We start from the raw sequence: 18,790 nt of genomic DNA, 5'->3' as shown, positions 1-18,790 counted from the left end.
AGACCAAAAATGCAATCTTTGTGCTTTTTGAGAAGAGTTTGTTTTCATGAGAAAAATGTTTGCATCAAATATTTTGCACACAGAGGTTTATTTATCACTGTCAAACAAGGTTTAAATGTTTCAGTGTTTAAGAATATGACTGGAAATGGGAGTAATTTCAGCTTAAAACCAAGACTCAGTGCCACATTGACAGATAAGAATCTATAAAGTATCATGGTGTTTTTAAGTCTGTGTCAGAAGGCTGAAAAGACCAAAATACAACTCTGGGCTCAGATGCAGACTCGAAACAACTCTAGTTGATGCAAAAACTTTGAGCCATTTAGCTTTCAGAAACCAGCTTACCAATAGAGAGAGCAGCATTAATTTTGATGATATGGCAGTTATATTTGTAGTATGAAAGGTTGGAAGAGGAGATTGCTTACTTGTGAGCAGAGGCAAGCAATTTGTAGGAGGAGGTAGCCAAGTAGCTTCTCGCCTCCTGTTTTCTACTCAAAACCCCATCCCCTTAGATACGGTGTCTTCCAGACAACAAAAAACAACAACAACACTAAAAATCAGCAAAAAATATGATTTAAACATAAAAAACAAAGAAAAAAATAATATAGTATTTGCAATTGCACTAAAGAGTAAAACAGTGAAATGTGGATTATTAATCATTAGGTCTCTTCTAAGTCCCCATTAATACATAAATTAATAATTTCTCAACAAATTGATTTACTTTGCCTTACAGAAACCAGGTTGAAGCACGAGGATTATGTTAGTTTAAATAAATCAACACCCCTGATTTATAGTAATTGTCAGAATCACAGACTGAGAAGGGGGTGTGACAGCAATCTTCCACTCCAGGTTATTATGCAACTAAAGCCTCACCCATCCTAACTGGAAAACTCAAAACATAATTATATAGTAACATATTTTCTCACCTGAGTATTTTTCCAGCTCAAATGAAGATCTTCCAAATTACTGCAACAACATTTCTTCTCCGGCTTGCTGTTATCTGCTTTTAACGTGTGCATTTGTGAGTTGTACATGTGTGACAAGCATCTTTCATTTGTTTCCTTCTTTTTCCGAGAAGCCATAGTGTCCAAAGTCATATGCAGTGAGGATGTAACACTGTTAACAAGATAATGGACCTATGTGGGATTAAAGTTTAGCTAGCTGCTCTGCATTGGATGAAGGAATCCCTTCCTAAAGCATAGTTACAGACCTGGTTCAGTCCAGTGTTCATTGTTGCTTAAGGATTTATTCTAAAATAAAATGAGTAGTCAGACAAAATACTGTTAAATGTTCAGTCTCTATTCTATATGGTAAAGGTACTGGTCACTCCCAGTGAAAATCATAGCATTTTCAGCTCTGCCACCTCCAGCTTGGGCTCCTTTCTTGTCGTTAGTGCCCCTGTCTTCAAACTATACATCATATCAGGTCTCACTATCATCTTGTAAACATTCCCTTTCATTTTTGCTGCTAACTCTTAACCTTCTGTCACAAATTAGACTTCAGCATTTGTCTCTGTCCACTCCACTACAATATACTCTTCATGACTTCTTTTGTCTGTTGCTTTGGATGGTTGACCCACGCTATTTAAACTGATTCAGGTGTGTCGACCCAGGGTGAGATCTAAAACCTGCAGGACACCGGCCCTTGAGGCCTGGAGTTGGCCAAGCCTGCTCTAGATTCTACTGTCTGCTGCCCCCCTACTGGACAGCTCCGTACCTCCAAAAATGAGATGCTATACCTGTGGTATGTCATCTGGGCTAACCACCTTTCCAGCTGCTCTTATTTCAACCTTAATCCTTGGCACTTTTTTTAACATTCAGTTCTACTTCCTAGGTCTAATTATTGGTGATTTGTTTTATATGTCCTCCCACCTGTTGTCTGTTGCCTTGTTATCCTCCGTGTTTATATTGTCAACTCTGCCCCTTGTCCTTTTTTTTGTCCTGCCTCATGATCGTGTCTTCTGTCTCAGTTTTCTTCCTTTAACATTTGTCATTTTTGGTTTATCTGTTCCTCTCTGGGGCTGTAACCAGGAAGCAGATTCCACATTGAATTGATTGAACTTACTCTGATCAGCTGTTCTGGAACAGAAAACAGTGATGGGTACAGGATGCTCATGGAGTGTGTGGCGCATTGCCTTTATTGTGTTGAGACTGTGTTGACATGTTGATTAATGGCTCATTTATTCCGATTTTTTCATACCCAATACAATTAATATACAGTATGTCAAATGATGTAAAATGCAGAATTTACAAAAAACATGTTTGCAAAGAAGTATAACTAAAAAAGTAAGAGAAAATCAAAGTGCAAGTTTTGTTTCTAGGAAATAAGTGCTTGTGACATTGGGCATACTTGTGTATGTGAGGGGAAAATGCAGGGTTAAATTACCCCAGACTGGAGAAAATGTCCCCAATTTATCTTTTCATTGTACAGCGGGTGATGGCGAGCTCCTCTCAGCATGAATACAACTATGTTGAAACTTGCACTTCCCAATAAACACAATTCTCACCGCTGTACGACACATCAGCTGAATAGGTCACGTGATTTTTCTTACAGTTACACACCCACCTATACAGGGTTTTGCTCTTTATGCTTGATGCATGCACTCATCACTATGAAGCTTAGCGTTGCCAACCTCAAAGTTAACCAGGAGCGGATCTACATAGGTTTTCTGAGGGTGGCATGGAAATCAAATGGGGTGGCCATTTGTCATTTTACACATATGCAGGTGTTACAGTCTGTAATATGCATTAGAAAAGTAAAGGCACACACAAGCACGCACGCACACACACACACACGCACACGCACACACACACATATACCAATAAAGCCACCTCTTAGTTTACCTTCTCTGTTTCCGAGTCTTGCATGTGGGTCCTACTCCACCTGCCACACAGAGAGCCTTGACAGCTTTCCACTATCCCGCCTTCTCTATCTTCTTATTCTTAATCATTCTAACCTGATGCACAGCCTTTCCATCTCCATTGCTCTTTCTAGTAAATCTGTAAAAGTCCTTTTCCATTTACCATGTAGTTTCCTGGGGCAGTGTCAAAATGAGACATTTTCCTGGCCTCAGACCAATCTGACCAAAATCAAGTGCTAAATTTCAAGTTCTGTTGCGACAGCAATTATTTGCAGTCACTGGCCATTAACTTCTAAAGAGTTGTCATGCTCAAACCTTAAATGGCCCAGTTCTCATAGACAATAACTGGAAGCAATACAGACTGAAGCACATGAAAGTTTGAGTTGCTTGATATTATTTATTAAACTGAGAATCAGATTTAATTACTCATTACACCTTCACCCAACTGATGGTACCTGAATGCTGGGCATAACCAGGCTTGGCAAACTGTTTGGAAAATTTATAAGCAAACATTAAATGGTTTATGTCGCATCAGAAGTCCAGAAACGTGGTGCACCACGGTAGAAAATATGTGGCGACCCCTAACGGTAGAAGAAGAAGAGGAAGGTGGAGGGCGGCATAGCGTTCGTCCGGCCTAAATACACACGAAGAAGAAGAGGAACAGGAAGAAAACCAACACATCGTCACTAAACCCAGTTGGAAGACTGCTGAGTATTTGTAAATTAAGTTCTTCTTCCTCTACGCCGTTGCTCGGCTCATTAGTCGTGTATAATTATTAATTAATTATTATTTCTTTTCGGAATAATATTTAGCTGATGTCACCGGTGGTATTAGACTTAAAAATGAATAACAACTGTGTTGATATTTGATTTCACTTCAACTTTCGAGGTGAAACAATAGCAGAGACAGCAGAACTGAGATGAGCTGAAGACCCGAGGAGAGGACACTTCACTGCAGACTGTGAGTTCTACAAAGAAGCCTGCAAGCCTAGCATCACATCTTTTTTTAAAAAAAGAGATTTTTAGATACGAAACGTTGCCATTCAACTACCAGCCTTTGTTGTACACTCAGCAGGTTCTCTCGTTAAGGTGTTTAAAGTGTCTGAGCTTTACTGTACGTGACTTTGAGTATAAGAATCTTTAAAATTTACGTAAAAAGTACGTATCTGTGTAGAAATATGGTTTCGGTAGGAATTCACTATGGATTATTATATCTCAGTATCGACTTGTTACTTTGTCCAGAGAAATATTTGTGTTGTCACGTGCATGGCGGAACTATGTCTATGAGGTTAAGTCGCTAAAGGCAGAACAAAAAGCTCTTCCTAAGAAAATGTGAAATAAGTGTGGTGATTTAATGTAAAACAGAAATTATACAATTCTAAAAAGCTTGAAAATTGATATTTGGTATGAAAACACATTCCAAAGCTCGTCTTTGGATGTCAGCTGCCTTTTATTCCATTCTTTTAAGACATCCTGCACTGCTTCTGTGAGGTCTGTGCTCTGGGAATACCATCAGATGGCAATATATGTGGTTCCAAGGAGACTTTATGTCCTCTAGAAGTTTATATGAATACTACTTTCTGCTGAGTTTATGAGCTCACTCACTCATTTTGTGTAAAGTAAAAATTAATTGAACCTGAAATTCGGATTCATTAACCCACAAGACCTGTTGTCACTTATTTTTCATGTGGGTTTTGTGTATGTTGGCCTTCCCGTAGGCTTTACTGAATGGCTTCTTGATAATGATCCTTCCACTGGCTCGTCCCTTGAGTTAGGTGCTTTTTTAATGGGATGATTCATAGGACAATGTTAAGTGGCTTAACAAACAACAAAAAGACATTCCTCTGAGAAAGGCCAGGTACTAGTATTGAATTAAAAGTGAGTGAAAATGCAGCCAACACCAGAAGAGAAACTTTGAAAGACTTTCAGAAAGCCTGGAGAGTTATTGCTCAAAGAACATCTGGATCATTGGAAGCAAAATATGAAGAATTGTGGAGTGGCTCAGAAGTTTTATATAGCTGTTGTATGTTGAAGCCTTGAATGGCTTTGAAGCTTCTTCCTCATTTGTCTCTTTATTCAAAAGAGAAATAAGGAAGGAGATGAGTTTCAGGTTTAAAAATTTTGTCAAATGCACAGTACTGAGATACACAACACACAGCAGATTTTTAAAAAAAAGAGCTTTAAAAGCTATGTACATATTTATACTACATCAGTTGTATGTGCAGCAGACAGCAGTTGGTGTTCAAGACAGCTGTGAGAATGCGATTGAGTGTGCAGGAATGTAGATTGAGGTAATCTGAGGTTATAAACTCCTGTCATGTGTTTTGGAGTCTAATGGCATTGAGTTCTTTTGTTTACAGGTCCTAGATTTCACACTTCTATACCTGCAGCCTCAGGGTAGAAGTGTGAACAGACTTTGTCGAGGGTTGTGTGGGTTTTTTGATAGTTGATCCTCTGCAGAGAGGGCAGTGGATTCCTAATGACCTTTACAGCAATCTTCACTCTACAGGCGTTTGCAGTTCATAGCATTGGCAATGCTGTGCTGCAGCAGATTCACGCTCTTGCGGGTACTCGGCTTTCAAAGCTTTAAAATTAACAGACTTTTGACAGCCCAAAGGAAGAGGGGTCCTAATGGGACTAGCTACTGTGTTAAGCCAAGTTACATCCTTGCAGCAACATGAGCCTTGCTTAAAACCGTTTTTTTTTGACAGTTGTGAAAATGACGTTTGCCAAATGAACTATCAATAGTTATTTTTTGCACTGGATTACTTTAATACGGGTTAATTTTTACAAAATGGTGAAGTAAGCACATCTGGAATATAAACCCACACATTCAAAAATTACCTTGAAAAATGTTGATCTGCACACAATTAAACAAACAATTGTACTAAACAATATCTTATGTTTGCTGTGGTTGTATGTGTTTAGATTTTGTAACATGTATGCTTCCAGTTAGGTGACACCCGTTGAGAAGCTAGAGCTGCAAGTCAGTAGAATCATGGAGGATGACTCCAGGCCTTTGCTGAGTTCAGAGCAGACTGGAGAGGACTACTTGCAAAGAGACTCCACAAATTCGCTAGACTTGAGAACTAAAAGGTAAATGCTGTGCTAATCAGTACAAAGTATGAATCAGTTTCTCTCCTGCCTGTCACATGCCATAGGTTCATGTTGTTCATTTCATTGCTAGATAATAAACAAGGTGCTTTATTACCTTGACTTCTTGGAATTCACTTAGCAAGCAAATACTAAGATGTTAGTTGTGAGATGTGTGAGTACTTCATTTTCCTAGCACCATTTCCTGTGTTAGTGAGTTTTAATCCAGTTCACACAATGATTAGAACCTCTCAAATCTCAAATATTCATGCTTTAATGCATGAATTTTCTTAGTCAAGCTACAGTGTGTCACAAAAGTGAGTACACCCCTCACATTTTTGTTGAAATTTTATTATGTCTTTTCATGGGACAACATTGGCAATAAGACACTTTGATACAATGTAAATTAGTCAGTGTACAGCTTGTATAACAGTGTAAAAATGCTGACACCTAAAAATAACTCAACATACAGCCATTAATGTCTAAACTGCTGGCAACAAAAGGGAGTACACCCCTAAGTGAAAATGTCCAAACTGTCTCCAAAGTGTCAATATTTTGTGTGGCAACCATTATTTTCCAACACTGCCTTAACTCGGGGCATGGAGTTCACTAGAGCTTCACAGGGTCCCACTAGATTCCTCTTGCACTCCTCCATGATGACATCATGGAGCTGGTGGATGCTTGGCCAGCCAAGTGCCTTTACCCTGAGTTTATATAGCAAGGCACTGGTCTTTTTGGAGGTGTGTTTGGGGTTGTTATCATATTGGAACACTGTCCTATGGCCCAGTTTCTGAAGGGAGGGGATCATGCTCTGCTTCAGTATGTCACAGGACATGTTGGCATTCATAGTTACCTCAATTTACTGTAGCCCCCCAGTGCCAGCAGCACTCATGCAGCCCCAAACAATGACATTCCACGTGCACTCAACTTCTTTGGTCGACAATAGCGAGGTTGTTCTGAATGGAACCTGTTCCGTCAAACTACTGTATGGTCTTGACCAGTATGCTGCAGCTCAGTTTCAGGGTGTTGGCAATATTCTTATAGCCTAGGCCATCTTTATGTAGAGTAACAATTCTTTTTTTCAGATCCTCATAGAATTCTTTGCCATGATGTGCCTTGTTAGACTTCCAGTGACCAGTATGAGAGAGTGTGAGTGCACTTAGGGGTGTACTCACTTTTGTTGCCAGAGGTTTATTCAATAATGAAGGTGTCTTGAGTTATTTAGAGAGGACAGCAAGTTTACACTGTTTCAAGCTGTGCACTGACTACTTTACATTGTATCAAAGTGCCATATCTTCAATGTTGTCCCATGAAAAGATATAACAAAATATTTACAAAAATGTGGGGTGTGTATTCACTTTTGTGTGAAACTGTTTATAAGGCCTCATCTGATTGTAACATATTATACTTTAAATAATATAAAAAATGTAAATTGTGCAAATCCTTACTGTATGCAGTGAAATCAAAGAAGTTATGTGTTTTTACGTGACTTGAAAAATGCATGATTTTTATTGACATCTTCCAGGCCTTTCCATGTGGAACGCAAGAACATTATAAATGATGGCCCTCAAGAGACAGTATCTGCGGAGGCTGCTGTACTCAACAGCAGATTACACTACTACAGCAGACTCATGGGGTCTTCTGATCGACAATTGGTAAGTCGAGTTTATTGTCACAACCATGAATGCATCACAACCATAGCTTCTGGGCAAAAAATTTGCCAAGTGCAAACCACTTAAAAACCCCCAAAACAAAACACAGTAGCAACATAAAGCTTATAACATGTTTTGACCAACAGATTGGTGACAAATTCAATATTATTAAATACAATTTTAAAAGCATTTATTCATTGCATGGCTTTAATCCAAAAAAACTGCATTTTGGCATGAAAGCCTTTAGAAAGCCTTGATTATTCTTTGTTGTAGACACAGGCATGGAGAGCTGGTGACCGCGTGATGTAGTAGGGATTCCTAATTTAAAGTTTTCATGGATGAGTATGTAGTCACAAAAAACTGACTGGCACATAGACACATATAAGAATCCTTGTATTCACTGTCTAACAGAAATTGAAATAAAAACTTCAGGAAGTTAAAGAAAATTCACATAAATGCTAGTGGTTTTCCAACAATGGCAAACGTGTTAATCCAAAATGGTGTTAACACATTTGCCCAAAACATTTATGAAATTAACTTGAAATAACTTGTGTAATTTTAATACTAGCTATTAGTTCCTCCATACAGCCCTAATTTTGAGCACTGTCACCGTGGAAGAGATTACTCCTATCTGCATAAAATTATAGATTACCTTTAGCATCTAGCTGTACAAAAGGGCACTGAGTGTAAGCAAAGTTGTTTTTCTTTGGAAGACACAGGTAATGCCATATACTGTGTTACGCTTCTAAAAGAGCTCAGTAAATATGTTTTCATTGTACTTAGCGGTCTGATTTTTTTTCTAGCAAGTAACAGTATTTTGTAGCTGAAATATCCATCCATTTATCAATCTTTGCTTATACAAATTAGGGCCACAGGGCACTGAAGCTTATCCCAGCTGCCATAAGAGACAGGGTATATATACTCTGGACAGGTCACCAGTTAATAAAATGTTTTTTGAAGGCACTAGATAATCAACCTTTTGGGGTTTAATTTATGCTCATCTGGACGTAGCGTATTCAGTGGGAGAAAGGTTTCGTCACTCATCCAAGTGACTTCTTTGGTCTAAGCTGACTGCAGGTTTCCCCAACCTTATAAACAGTGTATTTGCACAATAACTTAAACCAGCCCATTTAATGAACAATATGGTGTGAGGTCAGTTCCTTGATAGTTAATATGCAAATTGTCATGACCACTGATCAAAGACCACTGATCAATTGCCATGAGTACCATTCACAGAGTTGGAGAATGGCTGCAATCACAGTATTGTAAATGGTACTCATGACCATTGATCAGTCGTCTTTGATCAATGGTCTTTGATCAGTGATCGATCTCAGGCTATATAAATTGGTATTATGGACTGTAATCATTTATATTACTTGAAAGAAGTCCTAAGTTTAAGCTGATAACCTTAACTAATGCTTTTAAAGTTCCAAATTTTTGGAAGGAAGCCATGATAGATCAATAGGGCATGTAACATGTCAGAATGTATTGGAAAATCCAGTTGGCTAAATCCACAAAAAGCTGCCTCAGAGCCATAGAGGCAGTACAGGTCAATTGATCACATAGCCTGTCCAAAAAGAAAACAGATCTGTAAAAACTACCAGAGCTCAGAGTACAAAGCTACTTGTTCATTTTGAGGTGAGTCATTTTTCCTGCTGCACTGCTACATCAGATCTTGGGATTCTCCCACCTGCCAAGATCCACTTTAAGCCCTGGTTGTCCCATGCAGTGCACCTGTGTCAAAGCATCTGTATTGTTGTTTCTCTTGTCATCTGTTTTTATTTTTACTTAAAATAATTTTAATTTGCCTTTCTATTGCAATTATGTTTCCATCCACTGGATATGTTAGCACATAGTTGCTTTTCATTTCATGAATTCTCACAGAAAAAAAAAGTTATTGCTACATGGTTATAACTTCAGATTCTAAGGGGTTATCAGCTACCTCCTAATCTTCTTCTTTTCAAAGTTTTGTAGTAACACTGAATTACAAACTGAAGATCTGAAAATGAAGCAAACCTACCTTAATAGGGGGAATGCTATTAAAGTTATCTTTGTAATTCTAAGACGTCATGACATGCACTTTTCTGAAATCTTTACCTTCACCTCTCCATTTTTCCTCCCTAGAGTCCTCCAGATCACGTGATTCCCCAGCCAGATGAGATCTACATCTATAGTCCACTGGGAACAGCTTTCAAGGTCCCAGGCAGTGATCATACCTCTAAAAACCCCAGTATCATCACCATGTAAGCCCTAGCAGTAGTAAAATGTGAAATCCACTGCACAAAGCATGTGAAAGCTACATGCTTTCTTTGTACTTAACTGGATGCATTTAACTGCTTTGATTTATTTATTTATTTTTCTTGTCCCAGATTTGCTATATGGAACACAATGATGGGCACATCTATACTCAGCATGCCTTGGGGTATAAAGCAGGTGATGTGATTCAGTTTACATACTTGATGTTTTCAGCTCATTCAAAACCACACCTAAAATCACATTAAAAACAAAAAAACAAACAAAAAAAACCTTTGTTTGAGAACTTTGTTCAAATAAAGGTTAGTGTAGAGGCCAAAAGCTCAAAATAAATATACAATTTTGACTTTATTTCAGGCTGGTTTCACCCTTGGAGTCTTCATTGTCATCTTCATAGGCCTGCTGATGCTGTATTGTTGTTATATTGTCCTCAAATCACCAAAGTCAATACGTAAGTAATTTTTACAAACTAGGTTTGGGATTAATAGACCAATACTAACAGCTTTCAAAAAGTTTACAATAGTACCTAGTTCACAATGGCTTGTTTCAGATCTCAAATGCTAGAAAAATATTTTTCATTCCATATTAGTATGCAAAATTAAGGCTAATGGCAAATTCTCAACATACACATTGTATAGGGTTCTTTGTGAGAGAGCAGTTATGTTTTTTGTTGTTAGCATTTCTTTAATATGTTGTCATTCACTTTAGCATAACTGATTAATTATGCTCTTTATAATTTGCAGGCCAGAAAGACAATTATACCCATAAATTTAAAAAATAGAGTACCTGTTTATACTTAAAATTAAATGTTTTTCCCCTCTTATTCTCTGCCCAACACTTTTTTTCAGTGTCTGCATCATAAAGATTTTACAGAATGTTTTGTTCCAGTATCATTCAGAACCTGATCTATAGAGCAATTTATTCCCCAAAATGCATGATGAAAACTAATGTATTTATTGGGATTTATCAGAAGTTGCAGTTTATGAAGACAAGTCTGTCTTCTGCAAAGTGTTACATTTTTGGGTGATCACTGTACAGGAATGTCACTGCTGTATTTGCTCTGTTTAATATCAGTCAGAGCCTGATCTATGGAGTATTCCTTACTACTGTAGTTTAAAAGCTTTTACACTCCGTGACCTGAAGACAGCAGCAACAGCTTTCATCTTACCTACTTATAATGTTTCAAACCTTTACTGAAGTCTGCTCTTAGCAGGTGGACATGGAATATGCTGACTGTATCAGCGAGTCAAAGAAATTCCATCAATTTAACTTGAAAAGCTCTTTGCTTGCTTTGTACATATATCTAGGATATTTCCTCCTGAGTGAAATTGATAACTAGATGAAATGAGAGATTAAAAAAAAAAAAAAGTGTATTTGTATAAATATGAGTTAACTACTTGTTACATGCGAATATGCAGTGTTGTTAATACATCTAAACACTTGCTTTTAGATCATGGTTGCACCGGTATATTTTTGGCATAGTTACAAGAAGTTATTGTTAAGACAGAAGGTACAGAGCAAATGAATTCAGCCTAAATAAAATGGTGAAGCTTAACACTGAACTTATCGAACATTATTCCTGAATCAAAAAAACAATTTATGCTGCTGCATTTACTAAATGACTTTGCAAAAGAATGTTAGCTCATAAAGTTCACGTTTGTCACCACTGTGTACTATGGAAAAGCTTTTGTGATATATTAATGTCATATTTGGGAACCAAGTATTTACCTCTGTAATTATTCTTTGTGCTCTCCTAGCCTGTGTGGACACATCAGACTGGGAATTCCCTGATGTCTGTCAGTACTATTTTGGAAAAGTTGGTCAGTGGTCCAGCTTGATGTTCTCAATGGTGTCACTTGTTGGAGCTATGGTAGTCTACTGGGTACTCATGTCCAACTTCCTCTTCAACACTGGGCAGTTTATTTACAGTAAGAAACAATGGTTTTATCTGCAAAAGAGTGGAATTATGTCATTCTATACTATTGTTTGACATGTTAATCCTTGTTTATGTTACCATATGTGCAGCACAGTGACTTCAGAAACATTTTAAGCAAAAACAAAACTCACAGCTCTGCAAGCTTTAATTAACTTTAATTAATATGACACATAGTGGGCCTGATGTTTGTAATAACTTTTTTTTTCGCTGAGGTTAAGCCATTGGATGATCTAAAAGATATTGTTACATTATTTTTCAATTTCTGTTTAAATACACAGAAGTTACCACTCAAGGCAAGAAACACTGAGAAGATCTCTGAAATTTGCACAGAAGACATTTGCATTACACAAAGACATTGTGCAGAAAGATGTAAATTCATTATTTGCTTTATCAAGCTTTTGGCTTTTGCAAGAAGGCTCGTTTCTCTTAACCGATGGCTTCCTCTTCTCTGTCCATAGACCATGTTCACAATATCAATGTGTCAGATTCAGAGTTGGAAACCAATGGCTCAGAAAAAGGTAAGTCACTTGCTGTATGCAAAGTTTCAGCTTTATCATATACCTTTCAAAAAAGGTTATAAATTCCAAGTAAATAATTCACATCCAGGGAATCACAAAGTTACTGCTTTGTAAAGAGGACATAGACCACCTGCATACTAAATATTGTAAAAGTTAAAGCTTTTTGGCCCATATTTCCAGTCTGTTTTCAGATTTTTATTAAAGTTAGAATTAGTTTTAGAATAAAAGTCTGGGAATGTCTGATGGTTAAATCTAGAGGCAAAATGTTTGAAATGAAATAATATTAGTGAACCTCCTCACAAAGACCACCAAACAGACAGCGGTTAGGCAAAAAGCAAAAGGAGACTGGAAAAGCATGTGACTGAAAACAAAGATGTACTTTATGCCTTTGATCTGGTGCATTTTATAATTTTGTGTTACCCAGTTAATTAACAGTGTTTGCTGATATTCTGTTAATTTGTTCACCAGTCATCTGCCCTTACCCAAATACTAACCCTGGAGGGAACAACACCATCAGCACCCTTTTCCTCAGTGACAATGGAAATATGTCCGATGTGAACCCTTTTGAACGCTACTGGAGTAAAACCAACACTGTCCCCTTCTATCTCATCATTCTGCTTCTTCCACTGCTCTGCTTCCGCTCAGCGTCCTTCTTTGCAAGATTCACTTTCCTGGGTAAGACATCAAGAGGTTGACTGGAGCCACAGCGACCCCACCCTGGGTGGGAATGTATCAGGATTATCCAGATGGAAAAAAAAAACGCTTTCAGTTTTTTCAGCATTGTCCACTCATTTATCTTTCAATCCCTGGCTGCTCCAGTCTGCATGCCAAAATATCCTTGAGCAAGATAAGCCCAGGTTGCTCTTCAATGCAGCCATCGAAATGTGAGGATGTGTATGAATGTTAGATAGAAAGTACCGAAGCTTAGAAGAAAACTTCTATGAGTGGGGGAGGCATATTGTAGTATAAAGCACTTTAAGTGCTCGAGTAGAGTATAAAAGCGCTACATAAGAACCGTTCTATTTACCAACGGCAGTCGCATTGTTTTAGATTAGTCAGAAAACTTGGGCTTCGTATATAGAGGGTACTGGAATTTCTTTACAATGCACTGTTGGCATTTGATTAAAAAGGGGCCAGCATAGAAATGTATTCTTTTTGTCACATCATTTTGACTGAAGGCTCGAAAAAATGGCTAGATCCTTTTCTTTGTAGACATGGAGTTAAGACTGGTGTCTTCTCATTAAGAATTTCACATTTGCTCAAAGATGAATGAGTGGTGAAGTGCAATACTGATCATGGTTTTCCTTTATTTAACATTTGTACTTAGTTAAATAAGCATACTCTAATGTAGAGTAGAGATACGTCAATTCATTGTTAACTGTGGGGCTTGATTAATCTGCTTTCTGTGTTGCATCAGCAATTCATCCATTAATGTATTGATGTCATTCATCCATTTTGTACAGGCACCATATCAGTGGTCTACCTGATTGTTTTGGTCACTGTCAAAGCTGTCCGCCTAGGCTTTCACCTGGAATTCCACTGGTTTGACAAAACAGAATTCTATGTTCCAGGTAAAACTGGTGTTAATGCTTCTTTGAGTGTCTTTCAACAGGAATGTAGATGTATATGTAGATATTGGTAATAACCGAAAGAAATGACACCAAAGATGTCCATAAATTGTGTAATAATATGAAATAACACAGGGAAAAAGCACATGAAGAAAGGGAGGTGCAAAAAGTCATGACACCAGCTGAAAATCTAAATATTATATTATTGAGGTGCAAAACGGAGGTCCATTGGCTGTACACCCATGGAGCCATGTAATAAGGCATATTATGACCACTGACAGAGCAAGTGAACATTTTATCTTCAAAGCTGATATGTAAGAAGCAGAAAAAAAGGGAAAATGTAAGGATTTTGACAAGATTTGATGAGGGCCAAATTGTGATGGCTGCATGACTTGGTCAGAGCATCTCCAAAACGGCATCTTTTGTGGAGGTGTTGTTGGTCTGCAGTAATCAGTATTTATCAAAAGTGGCCCAGTGGTGAACGAGTGACAGGATCATGGGCAGCTAAGGTTCACTAGTGCTAAGGGGAGGGATGGCTGGCCCATGTGGTTTGATCCAACAGTTGAGCTACTGTTGCTCTAATTGCTCAATAATGTAATGCTAGTTCTGATAAAAAAGGTGTTAGAATACGCAGTACATTGCAGTTTTCTGCATATGGGCCATATCCTCAGATCAGCCAGAGTGCACATACTGACACCTGTCCACTGCCAAAAGTGCCAAGAATGGGCATGTGAGATTGAGAACTAGGACATGGAGCACTGGTAGGGGGTGCCCTGATCTGAGGAATCATGTTTTCTTTGATGTGGATGGCCGGGTACATGTGCGTTGCTTCATTCTGCCACCAGGATGAACTATGGGCAGGAGGTAAACCAGCAGAGGCAGTGTGATGGTTTGGCTGATGTTCTGCTGGAAAACCTTGGGTCTTGCCATCCATGTGGATGTTACTTTAATACATACCACCTACCTAAGCATTGTAGAACATGCGTACCCTTTCATAAAAACTATATTCCTTGATTGCTGCGGTGCTTTCAGCAGGACAATGTGCGTTGTCACAAAGCTAAAATGTTTCAGGAATGTTTGAGGAGAACAACAAGAAGTTTGAGGTGTTGACTTGGTTTCCAAATTCCCCAGATCTTAATTTATTCAAGTATCTGTGTGATGTGTTGAACAAGCAAGTCCGATCCATGAAGGCCCCACATTGTAATTTGCAGCAGTTGAAAAATCTGTTGCTAACATCTTGGTGCTAAATAACACAGCACACTTTCAGGGGTCTTGTGGAGTCCATGCCTTGATGGGTGAGGGCTGTTTTGAAAGCATAAGGCAGATCAACACAATATTAGGCAGATGGTTATGTTATGCCTGATGTGTGTGTGTCTGTGTGTGTTCTCAGTTTCTTTACATTAAAGAATGTATCTATGTTTTAATTATGATCTTTCAGAGTTCAGATTGCTCTTCCCTCAGCTCACTGGTGTTCTCACTCTGGCCTTCTTCATTCACAACTGCATCATCACATTAATGAAGAACAACAAGGACCAAAAGAACAATGTGAGTGTTATTTATCCATGTTCTTCCAAATATTAGTACTCTTCAAATCTGTTTTTTGCTAAGTAAATTTAGATGACACAATTCAGTATCAAAAGCTTTAATTCTGATGCATCTAAGGTAAATTTGGTATGTTTTCAGGTGCGTGACCTGTCTGTGGCTTATCTTTTAGTGGGGCTAACCTACCTTTATGTTGGAGTGTTGATCTTTGCTGCTTTTCCCTCTCCTCCACTTTTTAAAGACTGCATTCAGCCAGTAAGATTTTCACTTTATTGTTATTTTTAAATAATTTTTATGTATGCATTTTTTTTCACCGTATGAAAAATGCTCATATTTTCCCTATACCCATTACCACTTAAAGATGCAAGTAAACCCTTCGATTTAATAACCGATTAAATGTCTTTTGGCAGCAGCAATCTCAGAAAGTGTATTCAGGTAGCTGTGGTTCAGTACAGTGCACTACATTTAGGAAGACTATTCTTCCCTGAAATGAGTCAGTGGAAGCAGATGTTTACCATCTGTGATGTATCTGGGTAAAGGGGCCTGTTATTTTCATTGCACACCATCTACATTGGGTTATCCCTGAGCAGGGCAAAAGATGGATTGTCTTTGTTGGAAGTGAGTTTATCATAGCTTTGCTATAGCATTGAAAGGTGTTGATCTGCTGTGTTGTTAAGTCTTTTGAGATATAGCTGGTAAAGGTAGATCATTTCTACACTAATAAACTGGGCTCAGTGGTTAACATGGTTACTACTGGACAATTTTGAAAATGTAGTCACTGTTAACAATCTATACCTATCCTTTACACCACGTTTTTACCTAAGGCAATGTCACCATGTTTGACTACAGCTGTCACACAGTAGACCTTGAACTACTGTATGACAGCTGTAGTAGTTCAAGGTTGAGAAGTGGTTTGCGTTGCTACGCTGAGCTTACAGAGGCAACAGAGCAGAACAAAATTTCCAGTTGTAGTAACAGTCCATCCATGGGAGGACTCCTTAAATTGCTCCAATATGTATTTAAAATAAACACAGTCAATATGTTAGAAGAGAGGGACCATATGAATTGGTTGTTGTAACTTCTGACTCTAATAAGCTTTTGTTGACATAATTAACTTGCAGGGTTACACACTTTTAATCTACTCTTTGTAAGTGGAATTGTTTTTCAGTATTACCAATTTTTTCATACATTTCAATTTGATTAATGTTAAAAACTAAGCATTCAAAATGATTTTTATGTACATAGATGATTTAAAGAGTAATCCTTCTGTTTGTTTGTTTGTTTGTTTCCGCATACTGTACACTGAAACAGTTTTGATCTTTTGGGGCATGTACATGTAGCTTTAAATGGTCTTCTGTGGTTTCTGGCATTATTTACTTTATATTTTGTGTGTATTTACTGAGAAATTCCTGAGTAGTTTCTGTGGTGTATGGGTTCCCGCTTCCATTAGGTGTGTGGTCTGAAAACATATTTAGATGAAAAGTAGAATCCATACTAAGCCAGGACCAAAGGTATCGCTGCAGAGCATTGCACTGGAACGTGTTGGTCAGTATGATATACATAACATGGCAGTGGTTTTAATCTTGTAGCTAAATGGTGTTTATTCTGACATATCAGTCATTTTGTGTCTGTTTAGATTTAAATATGATTTGCTTTTGTTTGAACCATAACCATAAGAATTTTTTATCGGCTTGTTTCTTCATGGACATGAACATTAAAACCCCTTATTTGCTGATTTCTGGCAACCATAAGTTAGCTTATAAACACTGCACTGCTTTTCCCTCACAGAACTTCCTGGATAACTTCCCCAGCAGTGATATTATGGTGTTTGTGGCTAGGACCTTCTTGCTTTTCCAGATGATTACTGTATACCCCCTGTTGGGTTATCTGGTGCGGGTTCAGATGATGGGTCAACTATTTGGAAATCATTATCCCAGGTAAGAGTAATGCTTTTTCCATTTAACAGGAAACAAAACAATGCTGATAACTGATCATATTTCCCCCACGTTTCTTTTATTTTAAACAAAAAATGTGATCATTTCTCAATTTAACTGCTAAATTTTGTTCAGTTGTTGTGTCTGCGGTGTGAATAATCAGGCAGTTTTCTGCTGTGGGATGCACTTTGTGCTCCTGTACATAGCTGTAATAAGAGAGTTGGAGTTTCTACTCCAATTGTTATTAATTAAACAAGACTAAGAAAAGAAATGACATTGTAACCGAATACTTAAATTAATAAAAAACAAAAGCATGTTTCAGATTTCTTCATGTGGCCACTTCTTTGTGTGCCATCTCTGAACGACCTTATGATGTCCTGGGTAAACAGTGATCGATGACTTGCCTGTAAGCAATTTATAGTTTGTTATATTGTTTTTCTTTAGTTTCCTTCATGTTCTGATACTGAACATCTTAATTGTTGGAGCTGGTGTCCTGGTGGCCACATTTTATCCCAATATAGGATCCATCATACGGTAAGTATGAAATTGTTTTGCATTCACTTATGTGAAGAGAAACAGTCTAATTAGTCTTAGTTTAATAATTTAGCTTGAATAACATTTCATAAAGTAGACTGACTGTGTGGCTATGAAATTCTGTAAACATTCTGATGACATTCTTACATTATTGAGGTGTTTAATATTAAAGACTACATTCGTTATACTTGATTGAAAAATAAATGAATCAGAATACTTTATTGATCCCTGGGGGAAATTATTTTTTTGTATGTGTATGTGTGTGTATATATATATATATATATATATATATATATATATATATATATATATATATATATATATATATATATATATATATATATATATATATATATATATATATATATATACATATATATATATATATATATATATATATATATATACATATATATACACACACCCAGCACGCCCCTGCGGGCGGTTTATCCTTCAAGCTCGGGTCCTCTACCAGAGGCCTGGGAGCTTGAGGGTCCTGCGCAGTATCTTAGCTGTTCCCAGGACTGCGCTCTTCTGGACAGAGATCTCCGATGTTATTCCCGGGATCTGCTGGAGCCACTCGCCTAGCTTGGGAGTCACCGCACCTAGTGCTCCGATTACCACGGGGACCACCGTTACCTTCACCCTCCACATCCTCTCGAGCTCTTCTCTGAGCCCTTGGTATTTCTCCAGCTTCTCGTGTTCCTTCTTCCTGATATTGCTGTCATTCGGAACCGCTACATCGATCACTACGGCCGTCTTCTTCTGTTTGTCTACCACCACTATGTCCGGTTGGTTAGCCACCACCATTTTGTCCGTCTGTATCTGGAAGTCCCACAGGATCTTAGCTCGGTCATTCTCCACCACCCTTGGGGGCATCTCCCATTTTGACCTCGGGACTTCT

At 37.9% G+C, this 18,790-nt stretch overlaps 1 protein-coding gene across 2 annotated transcripts in view; it reads left to right on the top strand.

The window, feature by feature from the left end:
- Nucleotides 1–3,491: 3,491 nt before the first annotated feature.
- slc38a9 (solute carrier family 38 member 9) overlaps nt 3,492–18,790 on the top strand; it is a 22,462-nt gene continuing 7,163 nt past the window's right edge. The window contains exons 1-15 of one of the 2 annotated variants that reach the window (XM_085414592.1): nt 3,492–3,574; nt 3,746–3,817; nt 5,809–5,952; nt 7,475–7,604; nt 9,726–9,844; nt 9,971–10,034; nt 10,212–10,305; nt 11,612–11,782; nt 12,249–12,308; nt 12,777–12,983; nt 13,772–13,879; nt 15,315–15,421; nt 15,560–15,673; nt 17,207–17,355; nt 17,797–17,886. In XM_085414592.1, the coding sequence (XP_085270718.1) occupies nt 5,855–5,952; nt 7,475–7,604; nt 9,726–9,844; nt 9,971–10,034; nt 10,212–10,305; nt 11,612–11,782; nt 12,249–12,308; nt 12,777–12,983; nt 13,772–13,879; nt 15,315–15,421; nt 15,560–15,673; nt 17,207–17,355; nt 17,797–17,886 (1,511 nt within the window). In that variant the 5' untranslated portion in view covers nt 3,492–3,574; nt 3,746–3,817; nt 5,809–5,854. Of the gene's footprint in view, nt 3,818–5,808; nt 5,953–7,474; nt 7,605–9,725; nt 9,845–9,970; nt 10,035–10,211; nt 10,306–11,611; nt 11,783–12,248; nt 12,309–12,776; nt 12,984–13,771; nt 13,880–15,314; nt 15,422–15,559; nt 15,674–17,206; nt 17,356–17,796; nt 17,887–18,790 lie in introns of both variants that reach the window. The other variant, XM_085414591.1, reaches the window with a different exon arrangement.

The sequence above is a fragment of the Rhamphochromis longiceps genome, linkage group LG7 (assembly GCF_057381845.1).
Source record: "Rhamphochromis longiceps isolate RC_006_pf linkage group LG7, R_longiceps_female_GT1.1, whole genome shotgun sequence".
Taxonomy (NCBI): domain Eukaryota; kingdom Metazoa; phylum Chordata; class Actinopteri; order Cichliformes; family Cichlidae; genus Rhamphochromis; species Rhamphochromis longiceps.
Note: the sequence above shows the minus strand (reverse complement) of the source record. Positions and strands in the feature narration are given on the sequence as shown.